Source organism: Oncorhynchus mykiss, chromosome 3, assembly GCF_013265735.2.
Source record: "Oncorhynchus mykiss isolate Arlee chromosome 3, USDA_OmykA_1.1, whole genome shotgun sequence".
NCBI classification, from domain to species: Eukaryota; Metazoa; Chordata; class Actinopteri; order Salmoniformes; family Salmonidae; genus Oncorhynchus; species Oncorhynchus mykiss.
Genome location: NC_048567.1, coordinates 3,682,377 through 3,709,308, shown reverse-complemented (window position 1 = coordinate 3,709,308; position 26,932 = coordinate 3,682,377). Strand labels below are relative to the sequence as shown.

At 44.7% G+C, this 26,932-nt stretch overlaps 1 protein-coding gene across 14 annotated transcripts in view; it reads right to left on the bottom strand.

The window, feature by feature from the left end:
• Positions 1-1,531: 1,531 nt before the first annotated feature.
• The window catches only part of LOC110520760 (focal adhesion kinase 1), a 149,498-nt gene continuing 124,097 nt past the window's right edge, over positions 1,532-26,932 (bottom strand). For 5 of the 14 annotated variants that reach the window (XM_036966028.1, XM_036965972.1, XM_036965967.1 and 2 more), the window contains 12 exons: positions 23,632-23,743; positions 19,616-19,654; positions 19,083-19,169; positions 18,429-18,545; positions 17,898-18,029; positions 13,944-14,006; positions 9,981-10,020; positions 8,919-9,022; positions 6,619-6,627; positions 4,108-4,263; positions 2,654-2,734; positions 1,532-2,431 (listed from right to left, as the gene is read on the bottom strand). In XM_036966028.1, coding sequence (XP_036821923.1) covers positions 2,213-2,431; positions 2,654-2,734; positions 4,108-4,263; positions 6,619-6,627; positions 8,919-9,022; positions 9,981-10,020; positions 13,944-14,006; positions 17,898-18,029; positions 18,429-18,545; positions 19,083-19,169; positions 19,616-19,654; positions 23,632-23,743 — 1,159 coding nt within the window. In that variant the 3' untranslated portion in view covers positions 1,532-2,212. Of the gene's footprint in view, positions 2,432-2,653; positions 2,735-4,107; positions 4,264-6,618; positions 6,628-8,918; positions 9,023-9,980; positions 10,021-13,943; positions 14,007-17,897; positions 18,030-18,428; positions 18,546-19,082; positions 19,170-19,615; positions 19,655-23,631; positions 23,744-25,672; positions 25,827-26,932 lie in introns of those variants that run through there. The other 9 variants (XM_036965993.1, XM_036965999.1, XM_036966009.1 and 6 more) reach the window with 4 other exon arrangements.

The window sequence follows — 26,932 nt, the reverse complement described above, 5'->3', positions numbered from 1 at the left end:
AAGCACTGTCACAGCTTTGTCTGTCATTCATAACCACAGGAAAGCACTGTCACAGCTTTGACTGTCATTCATAACCACAGGAAAGCACTGTCACAGCTTTGACTGTCATTCATAACCACAGGAAAGCACTGTCACAGCTTTGTCTGTCATTTGTAACCACAGGAAAGCACTGTCACAGCTTTATCTGTCATTCATAACCACAGGAAAGCACTGTCACAGCTTTGTCTGTCATTCATAACCACAGGAAAGCACTGTCACAGCTTTGGCTGTCATTCATAACCACAGGAAAGCACTGTCACAGCTTTGGCTGTCATTCATAACCACAGGAAAGCACTGTCACAGCTTTGTCTGTCATTCATAACCACAGGAAAGCACTGTCACAGCTTTGTCTGTCATTCATAACCACAGGAAAGCACTGTCACAGCTTTGACTGTCATTCATAACCACAGGAAAGCACTGTCACAGCTTTATCTGTCATTCATAACCACAGGAAAGCACTGTCACAGCTTTGTCTGTCATTCATAACCACAGGAAAGCACTGTCACAGCTTTGACTGTCATTTATAACCACAGGAAAGCACTGTCACAGCTTTGTCTGTCATTCATAACCACAGGAAAGCACTGTCACAGCTTTGTCTGTCATTCGTAACCACAGGAAAGCACTGTCACAGCTTTATCTGTCATTCATAACCACAGGAAAGCACTGTCACAGCTTTGTCTGTCATTCATAACCACAGGAAAGCACTGTCACAGCTTTGACTGTCATTCATAACCACAGGAAAGCACTGTCACAGCTTTGTCTGTCATTCATAACCACAGGAAAGCCCTGTCACAGCTTTGTCTGTCATTCGTAACCACAGGAAAGCACTGTCACAGCTTTGTCTGTCATTCGTAACCACAGGAAAGCACTGTCACAGCTTTGTCTGTCATTCGTAACCACAGGAAAGCACTGTCACAGCTTTGTCTGTCATTCATAACCACAGGAAAGCACTGTCACAGCTTTGTCTGTCATTCATAACCACAGGAAAGCACTGTCACAGCTTTGACTGTCATTCATAACCACAGGAAAGCACTGTCACAGCTTTGACTGTCATTCATAACCACAGGAAAGCACTGTCACAGCTTTGTCTGTCATTCATAACCACAGGAAAGCACTGTCACAGCTTTGACTGTCATTCATAACCACAGGAAAGCACTGTCACAGCTTTGTATGTCATTCATAACCACAGGAAAGCACTGTCACAGCTTTGACTGTCATTCATAACCACAGGAAAGCACTGTCACAGCTTTGACTGTCATTCATAACCACAGGAAAGCACTGTCACAGCTTTGTCTGTCATTCATAACCACAGGAAAGCACTGCCACAGCTTTGACTGTCATTCATAACCACAGGAAAGCACTGTCACAGCTTGTCTGTCATTCATAACCATAGGAAAGCACTGTCACAGCTTTGACTGTCATTCATAACCACAGGAAAGCACTGTCACAGCTTTGACTGTCATTCATAACCACAGGAAAGCACTGTCACAGCTTTGTCTTTTTGTCATCATTTTATTTCATCCTTTATTTTCTCCTATTTGACAAGATGGCCGACTGAGCCAAGACAAAATATATCCCAGTGTTTGTGATCCTCAATGAATCACTATTGAGCTTGTGACAAGTGTTAACAATGAAGCAGACATGTTAGACGTAGTGTGAGGAGCTCAGTGTTCTGTCTACTAAAGCAGAGAGGTTCCAGTTCAGTTGTGTTGTCCACATCATCCTCCATATGTCCTTTGGGGGGAGCAGTTTCTGAAGTGTGCCTCCTGATTCTTCTTCAGATGAAATCTGGGACTGTAGGAATTCACAGTTAGTCAGCCGACACAATCGGTGCAGCTTAAAATAAAATAACTCTTCAAAGATTCCAAGTCTATAAAAAGGAGTGGTGTGTTGGGGAGTGAGGGTCAGAGGTGGTCGCTAGTCTGCCTGGTGATGCACATGGAGTCCAGTCCATATGATGGTCCTGTAGAAGCAGTATCCCGTTCAAATTCCTTCACAGTGAAATCTTCCTCATTCCTCCCTTCCTTGAAGTAATCACTGATTAGACATGACAGAACAGGTGAACAAACCCAAGGCTGCCTTCACATGGCTTCCATCTGTCCAGACAGTCATTCAGACAGAAGCTTTGAGTTGAGTCAGTTCATCCCACACTCCACACCCTCCTCCCACAGCGCTAGTGAGGTGGCGGCCGGGCCTGGCCCAACATCCTGAGCCGGCTCTGGTCGATGACGTCTAGAAGGTTCTTGGCGTCTACGGCCAGGGCGTGGGCGGCCGTCAGCATCTGTTTCTTGTAGTCCTGCTGCAAGCTGGTCATGACATACTGCTGGGCCAGCTTCATCTTGTTGATCAGCTCCGCCAGGTCAGAGTTCAACAGCTTCTGGGCCATCTCCACCTTTAAGATAAGATAGTACTTTATTAAAACAGAAATGTTCCATATATTATTATTATTATTATAATATATTGAGAGATAAAATAAAAATAGGTTCAGCGAAAGAACAGGGTGCACATATTCCAGTTTTATATAACTAATTAAAACAAAATGTCCTGTATAAGAGGGGGCAGACGGGACTAACATAGTGCTGGATCAGAAGAGGCCCATGCCTGGTTAACGTACCTCTCTGTGTGTGCTAGCTGGAAGTAACGTGATTGTTTCATCCACTGTGGCCAGGAGTGTTCTCAGTGCCAGACCCACATCCTGAAACACAAATATACTCATATGAACCAATCCTAGAAATCTGTTCTTTCCCATGTAGCTTAGCTGGTAGAGCATGGCACTTGCAACGCCAATGTTGTGGGTTCGATTCCCACTGGGGACCAGTATGAAAATGTGTACACTCACTACTGTAAGTCTCTCTGGATAAGAGAGTCTGCTAAATGACTCACTACTGTAAGTCTCTCTGGATAAGAGAGTCTGCTAAATGACTCACTACTGTAAGTCTCTCTGGATAAGAGAGTCTGCTAAATGACTCACTACTGTAAGTCTCTCTGGATAAGAGAGTCTGCTAAATGACTCACTACTGTAAGTCTCTCTGGATAAGAGAGTCTGCTAAATGACTCACTACTGTAAGTCTCTCTGGATAAGAGAGTCTGCTAAATGACTCACTACTGTAAGTCTCTCTGGATAAGAGAGTCTGCTAAATGACTCACTACTGTAAGTCTCTCTGGATAAGAGAGTCTGCTAAATGACTCACTACTGTAAGTCTCTCTGGATAAGAGAGTCTGCTAAATGACTCACTACTGTAAGTCTCTCTGGATAAGAGAGTCTGCTAAATGACTCACTACTGTAAGTCTCTCTGGATAAGAGAGTCTGCTAAATGACTCACTACTGTAAGTCTCTCTGGATAAGAGAGTCTGCTAAATGACTCACTACTGTAAGTCTCTGGATAAGAGAGTCTGCTAAATGACTCACTACTGTAAGTCTCTGGATAAGAGAGTCTGCTAAATGACTCACTACTGTAAGTCTCCCTGGATAAGAGAGTCTGCTAAATGACTCACTACTGCAAGTCTCTCTGGATAAGAGAGTCTGCTAAATGACTCACTACTGTAAGTCTCTCTGGATAAGAGAGTCTGCTAAATTACTCACTACTGTAAGTCTCTCTGGATAAGAGAGTCTGCTAAATGACTCACTACTGTAAGTCTCTCTGGATAAGAGAGTCTGCTAAATGACTCACTACTGTAAGTCTCTCTGGATAAGAGAGTCTGCTAAATGACTCACTACTGTAAGTCTCCCTGGATAAGAGAGTCTGCTAAATGACTCACTACTGTAAGTCTCTCTGGATAAGAGAGTCTGCTAAATGACTCACTACTGTAAGTCTCTCTGGATAAGAGAGTCTGCTAAATGACTCACTACTGTAAGTCTCTCTGGATAAGAGAGTCTGCTAAATGACTCACTACTGTAAGTCTCCCTGGATAAGAGAGTCTGCTAAATGACTCACTACTGTAAGTCTCTCTGGATAAGAGAGTCTGCTGAAGGTAAAATGGATAAATCACTTCCAAAAAGAACGAAACGTAAACGTTTTGCTACAATGAATCCTGGTGATTGAATGTGGAGACGATGAACACTGCTACCTTGACCATTGGCACGTATTCCTCGGGAGGCGCAGGCTGAATTTTACTGGACATCTCTATGACAGCCTTCACCAGTCCTGTGACGTTCTCATAGACCTTGTCATTAGAGCGGTCCAGGTTGGCAGTGGGGGGTGGACTGATCTCCTGAGGCTGGAGCTGAATGAAGGAGAAAAATACACTGTGAGCAGAGATGGAGAAATAACAGCGGGTCAGATGATTCATATAATGTTCAACCTTGCATTTCTTAACTCTCACCAATAGATGGCAGTATATATCACCAGTCAGTCAACACCACAGTCATTCATGGTAGTAAATCACAATGACAAAACACCCAAGGAATTTGAAATGTTTATAGAGACTGTCACCAGGGGCTAAATCAAGTCAAACATATCCTTGAAATTGTACATTGGGTCTAGAGAGGGTTAGAGGTTATGTTAGGAAGATGTCAGCATCTGGAATAAACAATACTTTCTATAATGGAGTTATTTGGAATTCAGCCTTATTCCTAAATCATGTCAAATGTGTGAAAAGTGCACAGATCCCATTTAGGAAGAAGTCAATGTGTTATGTTTAGGATTCAGAGGGTTGTTTGAAACAATGTCGTAGACAAACACATTATTATGGCCACACAAACACAGATCTTAACATACACAAGCACTACATGGCCCACTCTAAGACCGCTACATGGCCCACTATAAGACCGCTACATGGCCCACTATAAGACCTCTACATGGCCCACTATAAGAACGCTACATGGCCCACTATAAGACCTCTACATGGCCCACTATAAGACCACTACATGGCCCACTATAAGACCGCTACATGGCCCACTATAAGAACGCTACATGGCCCACTATAAGACCGCTACATGGCCCACTATAAGACCGCTACATGGCCCACTATAAGACCTCTACATGGCCCACTATAATACCACTACATGGCCCACTATAAGACCGCTACATGGCCCACTATAAGACCGCTACATGGCCCACTATAAGACCTCTACATGGCCCACTATAATACCACTACATGGCCCGCTATAAGACCGCTACATGGCCCACTATAAGACCGCTACATGGCCCACTATAAGACCGCTACATGGCCCACTATAAGACCGCTACATGGCCCACTATAAGACCGCTACATGGCCCACTATAATACCACTACATGGCCCACTATAAGACCGCTACATGGCCCGCTATAAGACCGCTACATGGCCCACTATAAGACCGCTACATGGCCCACTATAAGACCGCTACATGGCCCACTATAAGAACGCTACATGGCCCACTATAAGAACTCTACACGGCCCACTATAAGACCTCTACACGGCCCACTATAAGAACGCTACATGGCCCACTATAAGACCGCTACATGGCCCACTATAAGACCTCTACATGGCCCACTATAAGAACGCTACATGGCCCACTATAAGAACTCTACACGGCCCACTATAAGACCTCTACATGGCCCACTATAAGAACGCTACATGGCCCACTATAAGACCGCTACATGGCCCACTATAAGACCGCTACATGGCCCACTATAAGACCACTACATGGCCCACTATAAGACCGCTACATGGCCCACTATAAGACCACTACATGGCCCACTATAAGACCTCTACATGGCCCACTATAAGACCTCTACATGGCCCACTATAAGACCACTACATGGCCCACTATAAGACCTCTACATGGCCCACTATAAGACCTCTACATGGCCCACTATAAGACCTCTACATGGCCCACTATAAGACCTCTACATGGCCCACTATAAGACCTCTACATGGCCCACTATAAGACCTCTACATGGCCCACTATAAGACCTCTACATGGCCCACTATAAGACCTCTACATGGCCCACTATAAGACCTCTACATGGCCCACTATAAGACCACTACATGGCCCACTATAAGACCTCTACATGGCCCACTATAAGACCTCTACATGGCCCACTATAAGACCTCTACATGGCCCACTATAAGACCTCTACATGGCCCACTATAAGACCTCTACATGGCCCACTATAAGACCTCTACATGGCCCACTATAAGACCCACTTTATCGATGGTAAAGAGGTGTTGTGTCAGTACGGTGAATGGAAGAAATGCATTAGGATGAGAAGGCTAAAGTGGTTCAGTGAACAGACAACAGGTGAATGAACCCTGTCTGAGTCCCAAATGGCACCCTATTTCTTATATACTATACTTCTGACCAGGGCCCTCTGGTCTAAAGTAGTACACTATATAGGGAATGGGGTGCCATTTGTAAAGCGCCCCAGATCAGATGATGCATTAGAAGTTGACTGTTACCAGAGATACAGATGGACTCCATTGTCCCACCCCACTACACAACCCAACCCATAGCCTGCTTTTCAGCATCAAATTACAACTGATTGACAACTCTGTGAGAAGTTAGGTCTAAAGACACACACACACACACACACACACACACACACACACACACACACGTATGAACGTACACACACACATTCACAGTGTTCTCTTACCCGCCAGGGCTAAGTTCAACAACAGTAAGGCAGAGGCAAGAGGGACAGAAGAGGGAGAAGATATTAATGCAACAAGCATTAACAGTACACGCAACAACACCAGAGAGCAAAGTGTCATCCAAATAAATAAGGTTTTGGAGAGGTTGGTTGAGTAAATACCGAAATATCTACAGAGGTGGTGACTCAAATGTTGTGGTCATGAAACTTTGTCTGTGTTTATACAGGCAGCCCAATTCTGAAAATCTACCTAATTATTGGCAAAGGATCTGATTGGTCAAAAGACCAATTACTGGCAAAATATCAGAATTGTGCTGCCTGTGTAAATGTAGTCTTTGTGTTTTATTTGACACGTGTTTATCTTTTGCATGAATCCCACTGATTCCCTCATCAGAACAGGGAACAGGTTGCCATGGTAGTACAGTACTGAGTACATAATAGTATAGGGTCACAAATGACATCCTATTTCCTATATAGTGCAAAATGTTTTACCACTAGGGCCTATGGGGCTCTGGTCAAAAGCAGTGTACTATATAGGGAATAGGAAACCATTTGTGATGCGTCCTATCATAGCCCAGTCTGACCATCTCAGTTCCAGTCATGATGGGCTGATAATGTCCATGTCAGTGTTTACATGTTGGCTTCTTTCTCAGGAACAAGGAACCACATTAGCTAGACTATTCCTCTTGTTAAATCATTTTCCACGCTGATGGTAAGAAGGCAGTGTAATGGAAAGAGTGTGTTCCTTCCCAGGGTGCATTGCAGGCCTGACTGCCTGGTCGATCGTGTGGTATTTATGAGCGTGTTTGGGGGAAGGAGGAGAGAGGGGGTGAACTACAGCTGGGACTGCTTTAGCTGAGGCTTAGGGTGCACCCCAAAAGGCCCCCTATTTAGTGCACTGCTTTTGACCAGGGCCCATAGGACTCTGGTCAAAAGTACTGTAGTGCACTATATAGGGAATAGTGTGCCATTTGTGACGCAGTGGTAGCAGAGCAGAGCTAACAGTTTGGATAACTTCGGGAAGGTAACGCTCCTGGATGTTCTATGCTGACACAGAGAAACTCAAGCGGACTGTTGCCATAGTAACCATCACTGGGGAAAATAGTGACATCTCCGGTGTTTTGGGTGTCATAGAAAAGGGGAAGTCTGTGTAGTTGAAATACAGTGGTAGTCTTTGTGATCTGGCCAACATGGTAAAGTCATGTAGGAATGTTCTAACAGAAATAGGGACAGTTAGTCATGTTTTAGAAACATAGTCATGAACTTCTCAGTTTAAAGATAGAATCCTTAATTGCAACATCCATTCTTGCACGTATAAATGAATTAAACACTGAATGTACAAAACATTAAGGACACCTGCTCTTTCCATGACAGACTGACCAGGTGAAAAACTATGATCCCTTATTGATGTCACTTGTTAAATCCACTTCATCAGTGTAGATGAAGGGGAGGAGACGGGTTAAAGAAGGATTTTTAAGACTTGAGACAATTGAGACATGCGTATGGTAGTAGGTGCCAGGTGCACCGGTTTGAGTCAAGAACTGCAACACTGCTGGGTTTTTCACACTCAACAGTTTCCCCTGTGTATCAAGAATGGTCCACCACCCAAAGGACATCCAGCCAACTTGACAACTGTGCGAAGCATTGGAGTCAACATGGGCCAGCATCCCTGTGGAACACTTTCAACACCTTGTAGAGTCCATGCCCCGATGAATTGAGGGCTGTTCAGAGAGCAAGATGGGGTGCAACTCAATATTAGGAAGGTGTTCCTAATGTTTTGTCCACTCAGTGTATATACCCATTGATATTTGAAGAATATAACTTGTAAATGCCTCAGGAGCTTAGTTCAACTGTCGTACCTCAGCAGAACCCAACATATGAACTTGTTTTACTCTGATGTTTGTAAACAAAGTAAATGTAAACAAACACTGTCTAGCCTCAAAACATGGTTACAACTAGCATGTTGATATCATGGATGGCCAGTCCTTGCATCCACAGCTCTGTCTATGAATTTGAACGTGGTTACATTTCTCCAGGTCCATCCCTCAGCTTTTACCAAAACAGAGGTGGGGTGACCCACTTCGTTATCATTTCAATCTAGCTTTAAAATGATGGATGAACACTTTGTTTTGGAGTGCACATGCAAAAGTAGAATACCAACACAATAACTACAAATAAATTGAAACAACTTTGAGACATGTAAATCTGTGGGCTTAAATTGAGCGATAAAGCCAAATCACTGGATTGTTGTGGAATGCGTGTAAAGTTTGATTGGTAGAATAAACATGTGAGCATCAACTTACCTTCACTCCCTCATTGTAGCTGTCCACGGGGTTCAGGCTGGCCAGACTACCCAGGTGACTGGGGGCTCCAGGACGGGGGGGTTTCTTTGGTGGAGATGCATGTTCTGTGGAGGCAAAGGACCCATCAGATACTGGAGTACAAAAGAATCAACAGATACCTAAACTACAACATATAGTACAATATATGCATGTTATGTGGAGGCGAAGGACCATCATCAGTTACATAAGGAATAAATCCAACACATGACTATATGGAAGATGCACAGGAATTGTAGCATTTCTTATCAAACTCTCACAGATTCAACAATATTCCTATCAAATATCTACTATTATGGCAGCAGAAACTAACACAGGCCTAGCAGAAATAGCCAAATTGTCAGCCTGTCAACATAGTTTAGCAGTTAAAATGGTTGAGGAATGTGCTAGAACAGTTGAGGGAGTCAGAGTTAGAGTCTGAATCAGTCAGAGTCAGAGCCAGTCAGAGTTAGAGTCAGTCAGAGTTAGAGTCAGAGCCAGTCAGAGCCAGTCAGAGTCAGAGTTAGAGCCAGTCAGAGTCAGAGCCAGTCAGAGTGAGAGCCAGTCAGAGTTAGAGCCAGTCAGAGTCAGAGCCAGTCAGAGTCAGAGCCAGTCAGAGTCAGAGCCAGTCAGAGTTAGAGCCAGTCAGAGTCAGAGCCAGTCAGAGCCAGTCAGAGTTAGAGCCAGTCAGAGTCAGAGCCAGTCAGAGTTAGAGCCAGTCAGAGTCAGAGCCAGTCAGAGTCAGAGCCAGTCAGAGTCAGAGCCAGTCAGAGTTAGAGCCAGTCAGAGTTAGAGCCAGTCAGAGTCAGAGCCAGTCAGAGTTAGAGCCAGTCAGAGTTAGAGCCAGTCAGAGTCAGAGCCAGTCAGAGTCAGAGTCGGTGTCAGAGTCGGTGTCAGAGTCGGTCGGAGTTAGAGCCGGTGTCGGTGTCAGAGTCAGTCAGAGTTAGTCAGAGTCGGTGTCAGAGCTCGTCAGAGTTAGAGAACCAGGGGAACAGTGAAAACAATAAGTGTAAGGTAAACTTGTAATTACATTGGCTGAGACATTACCTGGTTTGCCTATGGGTTGGTATATGTGCTGGTTTCCTGTCTGCACAAACAAACACAAACAAGCAGTTGAAATAAACGAGCAGGATTTATTCCACATTTCCAACAGTGTTTTCCCACAACATCCCAGTGAGCAGTCTCTCTGGTGTCATCTGTGTTGTTGTGGTCTCTCCACCAACACTCAAAATACTCTTGCTGCTTGGATACACAGACCTAACCGGACCACAGCCAACCACCGCGGCGTTCCACAGTAAAAACACATCTCTGCTTTACTGTGATAGCCCGAAAACAAACTGTAGAACAGACCATATGCAGTATTCCCTGTTTACATTTAAGTCAATAAAACACTTGCTGATTGAAGTTTACAGAATAGCCTAGAGGTTATTGAGAGTTGTATTCAATATTTTAGTGCATTAACTCAACATGCTGAACGGCTATCCATCAGTCCTTGGCTTCATCCTCTGCCTGGCTATAATTATTATCAGGGAGACAGATTCTGACAGTTATCTCGCCATGAAGCAAGATTTGGGTTTTGCAAATTGCCCAGTAAAATAGAGTGGATTGCATGAGAGCTGCTGCATTAATGTGGACGGTGTTTTAAACTAAGAGTGGGTTTGGTTTGGGGCTATACCCTTCTAATGGTCCATGCAGCTCAGAACACAGCTGTCCATACAGCTCAATGTAATGATACTGAGCAATGACAGGGAACAAATTAAATGGTTCTACATTCTATGTCCTAATAGTTCTATGTTCTAATAGTTCTACATTCTAATAGTTCTACATTCTATCTCCTAATAGTTCTACATTCTATGTTCTCATAGTTCTACATTCTAATAGTTCTACATTCTATGTCCTAATAGTTCTACATTCTATGTCCTAATAGTTCTACATTCTATGTCCTAAAAGTTCTACATTCTATGTCCTAATAGTTCTATGTTCTAATAGTTCTACATTCTAATAGTTCTACATTCTATCTCCTAATAGTTCTACATTCTATGTTCTCATAGTTCTACATTCTAATAGTTCTACATTCTATGTCCTAATAGTTCTACATTCTATGTCCTAAAAGTTCTACATTCTATGTCCTAATAGTTCTAGGTTCTATGTCCTAATAGTTCTAACAGTTCTACATTCTATGTTCACACAGTTCTACATTCTATGTTCTAATAGTTCTACATTCTATGTTCTAATAGTTCTACATTCTATGTTCTAATAGTTCTACATTCTATGTTCTAATAGTTCTACATTCTATGTTCTAATAGTTCTATATTCTATGTTCAAACAGTTCTACATTCTATGTTCTAATAGTTCTATATTCTATGTTCACACAGTTCTACATTCTATGTTCTAATAGTTCTACATTCTATGTTCTAATAGTTCTATATTCTATGTTCAAACAGTTCTACATTCTATATTCTGATAGAATATATAATGTAGAACTATACATGAGAACAGATGGATATTCCTTCATATCAGTCAGTGTTCCTTTATTCTCCTTTTAAGCCCAGTAAACATGTTGGTATCCTAACGTGAATTCAAAGAGCAAAGGCTAAATCTTCAACCATTCTTTTTTTAAATGTTATTATCAATATATATTTACAATTGTTGGTCCCAAGATGATCTGTGTGAATCTGTTAACCCCTTGACTTTCCTTTTTCCAGTTGAAGGTAAATCCCCAGAGTGCTAAAACAAACACATACAACTTGCTTATGGAATGCCTATGCAGTAAGCATGTCCAGTGCATTCAGAAAGTATTCAGACCCCTTGACTTTTTACACATTTTGGAAAAACAAGGTTTTTATCACAATTACATAAGTATTTAGACCCTTTACTCAGTACATTGTTGAAGCACCATTGGCAGTGATTACCACCTCGAGCCTTCTTGGGTATGAAGCTAGAAGTTTCTCCCATTCTTCTCTGCAGATCCTCTCAAGCTCTGTCAGGTTGGATGGGGAGCGTTGCTGCACAGCTATTTTCAGGTCTCTCCAGAGATGTTACATCGGGTTCAATTCTGGGCTCTGGCTGGGCAACTCAAGGACAATCAGAGAATGCCACTCTTGAGTTGTCTTGGCTGTGTACTGATGGTCGTTGTCCTGTTGGAAGGTGAACTTTCACCCCAGTCTGAGGTCCTGAGTGCTCTGGAGTAGGTTTTCATCAAGGATCTCTCTGTACTTTTCTCCGTTCATCTTTCCCTCGATCCTGACTAGTCTCCCAGTCTCTGCCGCTGAAAAACATCCCCACAGCATGATGCAGCCACCACCCTGTTTCCCCATAGGGATGATGCCAGGTTTCCTCCAGACGTGACATTTGGCATTCAGGCCAAAGAGTTCAATCTTGGTTTCATTAGTCCAGAGAATCTTGTTTCTCATGGTCTGAGAGTCCTTTAGGTATCCTTTGGCAAACTCCAAGCGTGCTGTCATGTGCCTTTTACTGAGGAGTGGCTTCTGGAAGGTTCTCTGGAAGGTTCTCCCAATTTCACACAGGAACTCTGGAGCTCTGTCAGAGTGACCATCAGGATCTTGATCACCTCCCTGACCAAAGCCCTTCTTCCCCGATTGCTCAGTTTGGCTGGGCGGCCAGCTCTAGGAAGAGTCTTGGTGGTTCCTAACTTCATTTAAGAATGATGGAGGCCACTGTGTTCTTGGCGCCCTTCAATGCTGCAGATATTATTTGGTACCCTTCCCCAGATCTGTTCCTTGACACAATTCTATCTCGGAGCTCTTCGGACAATTCCTTTGACTTCACGGCTTAGTTTTTGCTCTGACATGCACTGTCAACTGTAGGACCGTATATAGACAGGTCTGTGCCTTTCCAAATCATGTCCAATCAATTGAATTTACCACAGCTGGACAACAATCACGTTGTAGAAACATCTCCAAGGATGATCAATGGAAACAGGACGCACCTGAGCGCAATTATGAGTTTCTTAGCTAAGGGTCTGAATACTTATGTAAATAAGGTATTTCAGTTTTCTATTTTTAATACATTTGAAAAAAAATCAAAAAACCTGTTTACGCTTTGTCATTATGGGGTATTGTGTGTAGATTGATGGGAATTTGTATTTATTTATGTCACGCCCTGACCTTAGTTTTCTTAGTTTTCTTTATTATTTTGGTTAGGTCAGGGTGTGACGAGGGTGATATATGTGTTTTTGTCCTGTTTTTGTATGTTTATGGGCTTGTTTCTAGTCTAGGTGTTTTTATGTCTATGGTTGCCTAGATTGGTTGCCTAGATTGGTTGCCTCAATCAGAAGCAGCTGTTTATCGTTGTCTCTGATTGGGGACCATATTTAGGTAGCCATATTCCTTGGGTATTTGGTGGGTTATTGTCTATGTCTAGTTGTCTGTGTCAGCACCAGTGTTTATAGCTTCACATTTGTTTTGTTGTTTTGTTAGTTTGTTTAAGTGCTCTTCCTTTAATAAAGAGGACTGTATTCTCATCACGCTGCGAAAAACAGAAGGGGTCTGAACACTTTCCGAATGCACAGTCTCTATTATGCATTTATATGTAGAAACTCTCTGAGCCAAAGTCATGTTTTAAAAACTGATAGCATCTATCTGTCAGGGGGCCTCTGTTGCTATTTTACCACAAAACCATTCAGTAAGGAAAGCATTTATGCCTGCTAATATACTGCACTACAGCATAAATACAGAAATACTGGTTTGATTGACTTGAGCCTCTACACAGGCTGTCTGGGAGTGTTCTCTCCCACTGTACGACTGACGTACTGTAATACTCACTGACTCACTGTATAACTCACACACAACCCCAGGCTAGGAGTGGTACAACAAGAACAGACAACAGAGAGACATTGACGGGAACCCCCCCCTCCAGACAAAATCTCTTTAACTTCTTTTGAGTGAAAGCCCAAGGTATTTTGCATATTTGTGAGAGAGGTAAAGAGAACAGGAGATAGCGTTGACTGTTAATCCATCCAGGGCAACCAAGTAAAAAGAGGAGACTTACTGGGCCATGGAGGATGCCGTCGTCCCGGTCAATGCTGCCTCTGGAATTCCTTGAATCCGGCTTCTGGTTGTGACCGAGAGAGACACAGCAGGTTAAATGAATGATCGAACGAACAAACAAATGCTCAGACTGATTTCAACGTGGAAAACAATCATTATTTCTCTATATCACAGTGATAATGGACATTACTTTGCTATAACAGTGGTATGACATCTGATGCACTGATATTCAAATCAGTCAGATCAAATCAAAATGAATATACAATATCATGACAAATACAAATCACTGCTACGTAAACACAGGAGAAAATGGTAACGAGAGACATTCTCCACTTGATCCTTGGAGTGGTCATTATTATTTGTGTGTGTGTTGTATTGTAATATAGGGTTTCAGCTAATGTAAGCTAGCTAGTCTTTGACGTGACTCTCTGTTGCTGAGGCAAATGCGCTGCTCATCCAACTTGCAGAAGGATCGAGACCCAACAACTGCGCATGCATAAAACCCTTACATCGCTCATACCGTTTTCCACAAGAAAAGTCGACATTAGATTGCAGCTAAAACCACATCTTCTGAGCGACTTTATCTAATGCGCTGTAACGCGCCTACAGTTGTTTTAAATGGTTTTCCTGTGCACTTGTCGCTGTTATTTCTTGATGAGCATCAATTCTAGTATGATAATATTTGTTTTCTAGTATATTAATATTTTTTCTAGTATGCTAATATATTTTAACATCTACAGTAGTCGGCACATTCAATGATTTATCTTTCTAGCACTTCAACACAGAAGGAACAGTTGTACACAGCTTAGAATCCCGCAGCGCAGCAAATGTACTCCTGCTGCTGCTCTGCCCGTTAACTTATTAAAACTTCAGTCTCACGCCAGCTGCCTGCCAAACTATTCTCATTCCTCTCTCCTTCCCTAATGCTGTACCAGTTTTCCCAGGAAGGACTTGAAAACCTGCATCCTTTGGACTGCTGTTCTCTGCTGGGTGTTTCAGTGCCTGGGAGGAGAGCATGGAGCTGCTAGGAATTCCATCAACAGGATGAGAGAGGTTCCCCACGTTTACTCCTGTTTACACGGCTTGGCTCACTGACTGACTGGCTCACTGACTGACTGTCTGGCTCGCTGACTTACTGACTGACTGGCTCGCTGACTGACTTACACAAAGTGAACATGCAGCCAGATAGCGGTCTTTCTCTGTTCGCCTGCCTCTCTCTCTTCCTCCTTCTTTGTTTCTCTCTCTCTATCCCTCACTGTCTCTATCTCTCCACCTCTGTCTCTTTCTCCCTCCCTATCTCTCTCCCCTGGTCCTCTCCTTCCTTTCTTCTAGTAGTCCCTCCCCTTGTATGAAATAAGAGTCTACGGGTCTAAACTACATACAACCTACTCAGCTTTCCAGCGAAGAACATTTGCCTTCACCAACTGTGGGTCAAAATAAGTTTACCATACTTGACGGTGCATGGAGGGACAAACCTATCATTAGCTAGGAATTTGCTTTAGCCACACCTGGGCATGCACATGCACACACACACACACACACACAATACAACACTTTAAGAACACACAAAAGTTGACAGCTTTGCCAAAGGTCTGAAAAACACAAGACGATGCTTTTTGTTTCCCCCTTTCTTCTCTGAATCGTCTTTGTCCGTTGAATGTAAAAAATGATCCAAGACGTGAACTGAGGCGCTCTGGGACACATCTCAGAGATAATGATATGGTACTACTAAAATAACTGAGGGGTATGAAGCCAGTGCAAAACATAATGTACGGCATCTGTGCACAGTTAACACAGGGCTTTCCAAGGAATGATGAAGTACATTTGTGTCAGACATTACAGTTGTAAGTAAACACCCTGAAAACAGAACATGAAGGGGCAGGTCTGTTATCTCCTGCATCACCATCAGAAGGGTTACAGGAGGCAGGTCTGTTATCTCCTGCATCACCATCAGAGGGGTTACAGGAGGCAAGTCTGTACAACGATCATGTGTGTGTGGGATGTGTGTGGTATAGGTGTGGTTTGTGTGTGTGTGGTATGTGTGTATGTATATATAGTGTGTCTGTGTGTGGGGTATGTGTGTGTGTGTATGTATATATATATATAGTGTGCGTGTGTGTGTGCTTGTATGTGTGTGTGGTATACCACAGATCCATTATATACCACACATCCATTATATACCACGGATCCATTATATACCACGGATCCATTATATACCACACATCCATTATATACCACACATCCATTATATACCACACATCCATTATATACCACACATCCATTATATACCACACATCCATTATATACCACACATCCATTATATATATATATATAGTGTGTATGTGTGTGGTTTGTGTGTATGTATATATAGTGGGGGGAAAAAGTATTTAGTCAGCCACCAATTGTGCAAGTTCTCCCACTTAAAAAGATGAGAGAGGCCTGTAATTTCATCATAGGTACACTTCAACTATGACAGACAAAATGAGAAAAAATAATCCAGAAAAGCACATTGTAGTATTTTTAATGAATTTATTTGCAAATGATGGTGGAAAATAAGTATTTGGTCAATAACAAAAGTTTCTCAATACTTTGTTATATACCCTTTGTTGGCAATGACAGAGGTCAAACATTTTCTGTAAGTCTTCACAAGGTTTTCACACACTGTTGCTGGTATTTTGGCCCATTCCTCCATGCAGATCTCCTCTAGAGCAGTGATGTTTTGGGGCTGTTGCTGGGCAACACGGACTTTCAACTCCCTCCAAAGATTTTCTATGGGGTTGAGATCTGGAGACTGGCTAGGCCACTCCAGGACTTTGAAATGCTTCTTACGAAGCCACTCCTTCATTGCCCGGGGCGGTGTGTTTGGGATCATTGTCATGCTGAAAGACCCAGGCACTTTTCATCTTCAATGCCCTTGCTGATGGAAGGAGGTTTTCACTCAAAATCTCACAATACATGGCCCCATTCATTCTTTCCTTTACACGGATCAGTCGTCCTGGTCCCTTTGCAGAAAAACAGCCCCAAAGCATGATGTTTCCACCCCCATGCATCACAGTCGGTATGGTGTTCTTTGGATGCAACTCAGCATTCTTTGTCCTCCAAACACGACGAGTTGAGTTTTTACCAAAAAGTTATATTTTGGTTTCATCTGACCATATGTCATTCTCCCAATCTTCTTCTGGATCATCCAAATGCTCTCTAGCAAACTTCAGACGGGCCTGGACATGTACTGGCTTAATTTGAGTCCCTGGCAGCGTAGTGTGTTACTGATGGTAGGCTTTGTTACTTTGGTCCCAGCTCTCTGCAGGTCATTCACTAGTTCCCCCCCGTGTGGTTCTGGGATTTTTGATCACCGTTCTTGTGATCATTTTGACCCCACGGGGTGAGATCTTGTGTGGAGCCCCAGATCGAGGGAGATTATCAGTGGTCTTGTATGTCTTCCATTTCCTAATAATTGCTCCCACAGTTGATTTCTTCAAACCAAGCTGCTTACCTATTGCAGATTCAGTCTTCCCAACCTGGTGCAGGTCTACAATTTTGTTTCTGGTGTCCTTTGACAGCTCTTTGGTCTTGGCCATAGTGGAGTTTGGAGTGTGACTGTTTGAGGTTGTGGACAGGTGTATTTTATACTGATAACAAGTTCAAACAGGTAGCATTAATACAGGTAACGAGTGGAGGACAGAAAAGCCTCTTAAAGAAGAAGTTACAGGTCTGTGAGAGCCAGCGAGAGAGCCAGAAATCTTGCTTGTTTGTAGGTGACCAAATACTTATTTTCCACCATAATTTGCAAATAAATTCATAAAAAATCCTACAATGTGATTTTCTGTATACTTTTTTGCCCCACTGTATAGTGTGTGTGTGTGTGCTTGTATATGTGTGTGGTATGTGTGTATGTATATATAGTGTGTGTGTGTGTGGTTTGTGTGTATATACAGTATAGCGTGTGTGTTATTACCAGGAAGCGTTCCTCATGCTCCAGCCACCGCTGGTCCTCCTCCATCTGCTGCTGTTGCATCATCAGCTGTTCCTCCATCAGGAGGGGGGGCAGAACCTGACCCATCACCTGCATGTCCAGAGACCCCCTGTCCTGAGACAGACAGACACCCAGAGAGAAAGACAGACACACAGAGAGAGAGAGAGACAGAGAGAGCGACAGACAGACAGGCAGACAGACAGACAGACAGACAGACAGAGAGAGAGAGAGAGAGAGAGAGAAAGAAAGAAAGAGAGAGAAAGACAGACAGAGCGAGACAGACACATGGAGAGAGAGAGAGAGAGAGAGAGAGAGAGAGAGACAGAGAGTGAGAGAGAAAGAGATACAAATTGAGAGAGAAAGAAAGAGAGAAAAAGAAGAGATTTAGAGAGAGAGAAAGATAGAGAGAGAGAATCAGTGTATTGTCCCTCACCAACCTAAATCGCTACTACAGTACCATCTTGTTATTGGGAGCACCAGGTGTACAACACTGGTCCATCCCCAGATCCTTACCTCCATGTTGGGAGACCACATGGGGAGGTCCTGCTGCCGGTGGTGGTTCCAGGTGTCATGGGGATCGTGGGATGCCTGGGGAGGGTACATCCCACTGGGGCCTGGGTATCCTGCCATCTGGGAAGGACAGGGGCCTTTGAATTAGTAATGTATCTACTTAGATCAGGAACGACCAATATCCCAACTACAAAAACAGAATCCCATGACATCTAGGGAAAGGCCTGTTATAACTACTGTATAAACACAGGGTACTGTCTCATGTCTCTCTGTCAGTGTGTTGTAGTAGCTAGGCTACCTGCTAGTGGTTATGCTGTTATAACTACTTTATAACAATGTACCAGCTCTCCTTGCTCTACCTGCTAGTGGTTATGCTGTTATAACTACTTTATAACACAATGTACCAGCTCTCCTTGCTCTACCTGCTAGTGGTTATGATGTTATAACACATTTAACATTTACATTAGAGGTATTTAGCAGATGCTCTTATCCAGAGTGACTTACAGGAGCAATTAGGGTTAAGTGCCTTGCTCAACGGTACATCGACAGATTTTTCACCTAGTCAGGGATTCAAACCAGTAACATTTCGGTTACTGGTCCAACGCTCTTAACCGCTAGGCTACCTGCCCCCCTGTGTACCAGCTCTCCTTGCTCTACCTGGTAGTGGGTGGGCTGCCCCAGGTGCTGTGGGCTGGGGTAGAACCCCTCACTGGAGCGTGGGCTGGGGTACCCTGGTCTGCTGGGCTATACAGAGAGAGAGACAGAGAGCTCTGTTAAATACATGCTGCTGTTTCATCTCCATAGCTAGGTCTGGGTTAGATAGAGCTAGGTGTACGCACGCATGCGCACGCACGCACGCACGCACGCACGCACGCACACACACACACAAACTACAGATGCAATGTGTGTGGACAGTGTTAGAGCTGTCCAGAAGGGAAACAAAGAAAGGCTATGAAACAAGCAGGCAGTTAGTTCAACATTCACAAAAGAGTTATATGAGAGTTCTGGTGTTGGACTTAGTAGAGTTGATGGTTATTTGGTTATTTTTGGTGCGGGATGGGGGGGATGAGGGTAGAATAATCATCTCCAATTCAGGGTGACATGTTGATAGGCAGGCAGGCAACAATCTCCTCCTCCACTGAGCATTGCACTCAGACTTTCCTTATATTTAATCACAGCGAGACATCTACCTTACAGACCTTTTCACAGTAAGCTTCTCGAGGCCAAACCTCCCGATTAGCAAAAGACAGTGAACGAAACAGAACAGGCTGTAAGTTACAACATGTGACAACACGGTGGAAATGAAACAGGAAATGATGTGCAAGTTACAGAGTTCAGATACTCATTTAGAATACGTACAATAGAAACATTCTACATGGTTGTACACAACGTTGGGATGGCTAAGATGACGACAACGGAAGCATCAACCAACCGTGTTGAAAAAGGACCAATGAGAGCAGCATGTTTTCATGGTAGAATAACAGTAGATTGCATCATCCAAAGATCTGGTGGGAGGAGACGTCACCCTGCTGTACAGTACTGCATACTGCATCCCAAATGGAACCCTGTTCCCTAACCTAGTGCCCTTCTTTCCTCCAGAGGCCTATGGGCCCAGGTCAAAAGTAGTGCACTACATAGGGGAAATGGGTGCCATTTGGGACAACGATTACACAAGCATCCTACACAGGCTCTGAAAGTGAGTGACAACCTGAGGACATTTCCATAGCATTTCCCCCTCAAGGCCAAGGCACATTGTGTTAGTATGTGTTAAGACAACATGCCGCTTTCCTAACAGCTTAGTGTCACAATATTCAACAAAGAAAAGCACTAAATCTACGATGGACCAAAACATGATTTATTTCTAAATGGAAGTTCATGTGACTCTAGTGTGTGTGCCGTCATATTCAGTGTAAGTATTTAGCCCACAGCTTTGAACAAATCCACAATAATCATCTAACTAGATTTGAAGCCATGTTGTGTCTCTTGTCAAAGTGAAATAGCACTATAACGGATCGCTGTTGCATCCTAACAGGAGCCCTATGAGAAACAGACAGTGATTTGTCTACATAACTTGACACTGAAATCCCTGGATTGGAGCTGGACAGTGTCCAGCCCTGCTGTGTGTCTTTCAGAGAGACACCACTAGACTGGAGTATGTCAAAACCTTTACAGCTCTGATCTATTTAATGCTGTGGCCCTCTGTGCTGTCCCACCAACATGTATGGATCTGTGGACTGCATGGGTCAGCTGCTGCTTTTGGGGTGGCTGCAGCCTGTCAGTGTGGAGGTGGGGGTAGAGGACCTGACAACCGCAGGGGGCATGGAGGGTGTAGTACTACCTGTGGTGGGGAAGGGGGTGCTCGCCAAAGCACAGGGACGGCTGAGAGCCAAAGCACAGGGAGGGCTTAGAGCCAAAGCACAGGGAGGGCTTAGAGCCAAAGCACAGGGAGGGCTGAGAGCCAAAGCACAGGGAGGGCTGACAGCCAAAGCACAGGGAGGGCTGAGAGCCAAAGCACGGGGAGGACTTAGAGCCAAAGCACAGGGAGGGCTGAAAGCCAAAGCACAGGGAGGGCTGAGAGCCAAAGCACAGGGAGGTATAGCATGATGATGATGATGACACAGACAGACGGACAGACAGACAGGCAGACAGACGGGAGGGACCGGACAGACGGGAGGGTCCAGACAGACAGACAGACAGACAGACAAGACAGACAGACAGACAGACAAGACAGAGGGAGACAAGGGAACAGAGACACTGAGACACAGGGAGATGTGGTCAGACACACAGACAGAGCACAACAAGCACATTGAGACATGATGGAACATTGCTGAAGACAAAGCCAGCTAGGTGATAAGCTGTAAGCAGAGAGCTGGTAGAGGAACTAATGGGGGAGGAGACCAGGGTCGTCAGTGGGGCGGAGAGCAGGGTCGTCAGTGTGGGAAGACAGCAGGGTAGTCAGTGGGGGAAAACAGCAAGGTAAAATAGTCTCTTGATAAAATAGTTCCCATCAATAGTCATCACACAGTATTAGAAGATAAATGGTGGTTATAAAATAACTTCACAGATCTTCATTGTAAAGGGTTTAAACCCTGTTTCCCATGCTTGTTCAATGAACCATAAACAATTAATGAACATGCACCTGTGGAACGGTCGTTAACACACTAACAGCTTACAGATGGTAGGCAATTAAGGTCACAGTTATGAAAACTTAGGACACTAAAGAGGCCTTTCTACTGACTCTGAAAAACACCAAAAGAAAGATGCCCAGGGTCCCTGCTCATCTGCGTGAACGTGCCTTAGGCATGCTGCAAGGAGGCATGAGGACTGCAGATGTGGCCAGGGCAATAAATTGCAGTGTCCGTCCTGAGACGCCTAAGACAGCACTACAGGGAGACAGGATGGACAGCTGATTGTCTTCGCAGTGGCAGACCACGTGTAACAACACCTTCACAGGATTGGTACATCCGAACATCACACCTGGGGGACAGGTACAGGATGGCAACAACAACTGCTCAATTTATACCAGGAACGCACAATCCCTCCATCAGTGCTCAGACTGTCCGCAATAGGCTGAGAGAGGCAAGACTGAGGGCTTGTAGGCCTGTTGTAAGGCAACGTCGCCTATGGGCACAAACCCACCCCACCGTCACTGGACCAGGCAGGACTAGCAAAAAGTGCTCTTCACTGACGAGTCGCGGTTTTGTCTCACCAGGGGCGATGGTCGGATTCTGGTTTTATCGTCGAAGGAATGAGCGTTACACCGAGGCCTGTACTCTGGAGCGGGATTGATTTGGAGGTGGAGGGTCAGTCATGGTCTGGGGCGGTGTGTCACAGCATCATCGGACTAAGCTTGTTGTCATTGCAGGCAATCTCAACGCTATGCGTTACAGGGAAGACATCCTCCTCCCTCATGTGGTACCCTTCCTGCAGGCACATCCTGACATGACCCTCCAGCATGACAATGCCACCAGCCATACTGCTCATTCTGTGCGTGATTTCCAGCAAGACAGGACTGTCAGTGTTCTGCCATGGCCAGCGAAGAGCCCGGATCTCAATCCCATTGAGCACGTCTGGGATCTGGCGGATCGGAGGGTGAGGGCTAGGGCCATTCCCTCCAGAATTGTCCGGGAACTTGCAGGTGCCTTGGTGGAAGAGTGGGGTAACATCTCACAGCAAGAACTGGCAAATCTGGTGCAGTCCATGAGGAGAAGATGCAGTGCAGTACTTAATGCAGCTGGTGGCCACACCAGATACTGACTGTTACTTTTGACCCCCTCTTTGTTCAGGGACACATTTATGTTAGTCACATGTCTGTGGAACTTGTTCAGTTTATGTCTCAGTTGTTGAATCTTGCTTTGTTCATACAAATATTTACAGACGTTAAGTTTGCTGAAAATAAACGCAGTTGACAGTGAGAGGATGTTTCTTTTTTTGCTGGGTTGATATGGTGGCTGTACACAGAGCTGTTCAGTCACAGCAGCCAGCAGTGTTTGTCCATGGTGGAGACTAGTTCCTGAGAATAGGACCATGAGTCAACAATAGATAAGGCTTTAGATAAGGCGAACAGCTGCAGCAGAGAGAACACTGGGAACAGAAATGACATGAGTATATCAGATAGAAAATGAAAGCTCTCTAAATAACAATAGAGGATGGAAGAGGTGAAGCTACGAAGAACGTTTCCCTCAGAATAATGTCTAACGGACAGACAGTCTGACCAACAGAACTGAAATTGTGGCTCCAAGCATGTAGACTCCACCTGACTCCATGTGTAATTCCTGAGGGAGTCACTGACTAAAGCCTCGAGCTTGACTGTACTGTTGTATTTATGTACAGTGTTTACAGATGTCATACCATGAAAACTCCTCTTGTAATGGGAGCAGCCAACTGACAGACTGACTGCCAAGATAGGTGTTGATGATAACGTCTGTGACCTCCTCGTGGCCAAGGCATAAAGTTGCTGTGTGTGTGTGTGTCTATTAATGTGCTTATGTGTGTATGTGTGTGTGTCTATTAATGTGCTTCTGTGTGTGTGTGTCTATTAATGTGCTATGTGTGTGTGTGTGTGTGTGCGTGCGTGCGTGCGTGTGTGTCTATTAATGTACTTCTGTGTGTGTATAAAAGTGTGCATGTGACTCTCTATCTGTGTGTGTGTGTGTGTGTGTGTGTGTGTGTGTGTGTGTGTGTGTGTGTGTGTGTTAGCTCTTACTTTAGGCGGCGCCTCGTCGGACCCCCCTGAGTCCCAGGACACGGAGACCTGACGTCTCATCTCCATACGTGTCCTCTCCTTCTGCTGGAGCTTCTCCTCCTCCAATATCTGACTGCAGAGAGACAGAACAAACCACTGTCACTGTGTGTGTGTGTGTGTGTGTGTGTGTGTGATACTATCAGACTTCAGGAGTCAGGAACATAACTATAGTTTACATCAGTTTAGCATCTCCTCAGACCTAAAGCTGTGGTGCTGTGGCTTTGAGAGGGGAGAGACGAGGATGAGAGATACGCTGGATAAACACTGTAGAGGTTATTGTACTGTACTGCTACTGTACAAGGTGACAGGCTTCCCCACTAGAATTCAAGGATGGATATTGTTGCAGCGTAGCTACAGCCACAAGGTCCATGTCCTTCACTGTTAAGTCCTGCTACGTTCTGATGGTTTTGTTTACAGAGCTGTCCTGTTAGCTGACAGGGTGGGTTTCACACAGCTGAGTACTACAACAACCTTCCCCTGTAACCAGCTACATCCTCTTGCCCTGAGCTACAGTACATAGGGTGCATACCAAATGGCTCCCTATTTCCTATATAGTGCACTACTTTTGACCAGAGCTCTATGGGCCTTGTTTAAAGTAGTGCACTATAAAGGGAATAGGGAGCCATTTGAGAGTCAGACAATATGGAACACACACAGGACCTTAAGGAATACAGAGTAGGGAAAGCAGACAGCGGTCCCCCTCCACCCAGCCTGGATCTGCTACAGTGATGTTATGCCTCTGGTCCACAGCACATGGAAACCCATTGGACATGCACTAAAAGAGGGGAAACTGCTCAAACACATGAACCAGCGTCCCTCCCCTCAGACCTGCAATAGCCATTAGAGGAATAAGCCATTTATAGAAGCACACAATGAGAGGAGATGTGGGTCGACTCTACTGTACTGTTCTGTACTGTTCTACCTTTCAGCCAGCATGAACTCAGACCGCAATGTTCTGTGTTCTATCCTCCATTCTGTCATCCAATGTCCAGTCTGAACAGAATGCAGGCAATTCACTGAGCCAAACATTCTTCTGGATGCTGAGAACTCTGGAGTGTCTCCTCCCAACTAAACAAAGAACAGATATGAAGTGGAGGGTCCTCCAGCCTAAATACAGGCAATAAACTGTGTCCCATGACCTCATAGTCTCTCTCTGTCCCTCACACTCCCTCTCTCCCTTTCTGTCTCTCTCTGTCTCTGTCTTTCTCTCAGGGAGGGAGGGCTATTTGTGGAAACAGCATTAGTCCTAGCTGCCATGCTGCCTTTGTACCTCTGTTCTTTAATGCCCAGATCAGTCACTCAATATAGTCTTCATTCACAGTCACTGCTGTCCTTGTTTGTTCCTAAGGCTAGAACTGAGATGGGAAAACAATCATTTTCCCATAATGCCCCTTCATCCTGGAACATGTTTCAGAAGATTGTAAAGTTAGAGGAGTTAGTGTCTTTGCCTGTTAAGACTCTGATTGACAACACTGTTTGTGAAAACTGCAGTTGTTTCTAATCTTCAATAGTGTCTTCAACTTGTGACACTGTCTTTTGTGTGTATTCTGTATTTTTCTGTTTTCTGGACACGCTGCTATTCCCCTGTTTTGCCTTCTTGCCAGGTCTCCTTCACAAAATAGGGTTTTAACCTCAATGGGTTTTACCTGGTTAAATAAAGGTTCAATTAATCAATAACTAAAACATGTGTGGTAGCAGCAGTAAATCAGACAAGAACAATGGGGACCACCTGTCCTGGTCATTCTCCAGAACACACAACACAAACCTGACCAGTCTGTTAACAAGTTACAGGCAAATGAACAAAGCCCTGTTGCCTCTAATAACAAAAGTGTTCACAGTGTTGCTGACAAAACGTTGTATAAAGTATTACTTTCTGTTGACTAGCTAATAGCTACTACCTTTAAAAACAAAATCAAACAGTCTGACAGTAACTCAACAGCATTACAATGGGAGCACACTGAATGCCATGCTAAATAACGCTCCAAACATATTCACTACTCACCAGCGTCACTTTGCTAGAGTTCCATATCATCACTGCTCAGAATAAGTCTGTGAAACTGTATTGTGAGGGTCCTGAATCAAATCCATTCCTTCACAGCCAACTACACCACTCCACATTTGCTCAAGGCAGACCTCAATAGGACATATTCAGTCAACTGAGTCACGGAGAGAAGGAGATAAGGAAGGAAAAGCCCTGACTGTTACCTTACAACAGTGGGAGTTGAGCTGCCTCTTGTGCTGCTAGAGGAACAGGAGACCATATCCACTTAGATAATCCATTAGGGGAGAGACGTCCAGTACGCATGAATCAAGTGTCCCAGAGACCAGACAGACACCCAGGCAGAGAGTCCCAGAGATCAGCCAGAGAACCAGGCAGAGAGTCCCAGAGACCAGACAGACAATCAGGCAGAGAGTCCCAGAGACCAGACAGACAACCAGGCAGAGTCCCAGAGACCAGACAGACAACCAGGCAGAGAGTCCCAGAGACCAGACAGACAACCAGGCAGAGTCCCAGAGACCAGACAGACAACCAGGCAGAGAGTCCCAGAGACCAGACTGACAATCAGGCAGAGAGTCCCAGAGAACCAGGCAGAGAGGCCCAGAGACCAGACAGACAACCAGGCAGAGAGTCCCAGAGACCAGACAGACAACCAGGCAGAGAGTCCCAGAGACCTGACAGACAACCAGGCAGAGAGTCCCAGAGACCTGACAGACAACCAGGCAGAGAGTCCCAGAGACCAGACAGACAACCAGGCAGAGGGTCCCAGAGACCAGACAGACAACCAGGCAGAGAATCCCAGAGACCAGACAGACAATCAGGCAGAGAGTCCCAGAGACCAGACAGACAACCAGGCAGAGAGTCCCAGAGACCAGACAGACAACCAGGCAGAGAGTCCCAGAGACCAGACAGACAACCAGGCAGAGAGTCCCAGAGACCAGACAGACAACCAGGCAGAGAGTCCCAGAGACCAGACAGACAATCAGGCAGAGAGTCCCAGAGATCAGACAGACAACCAGGCAGAGAGTCCCAGAGACCAGACAGACAACCAGGCAGAGAGTCCCAGAGACCAGACAGACAACCAGGCAGAGTCCCAGAGACCAGACAAACAACCAGGCAGAGAGTCCCAGAAACAAGGGTCTATTAGAACTGGAACAGCATTCAGTCAATAAAATAGTCTTCACAAGAGAACAGAATGGGGGACTCAGTCTGTTCAGTCCAGATCAGCTGCCTCCCCCCCATGCCTTCCCTTTTACTCTACTG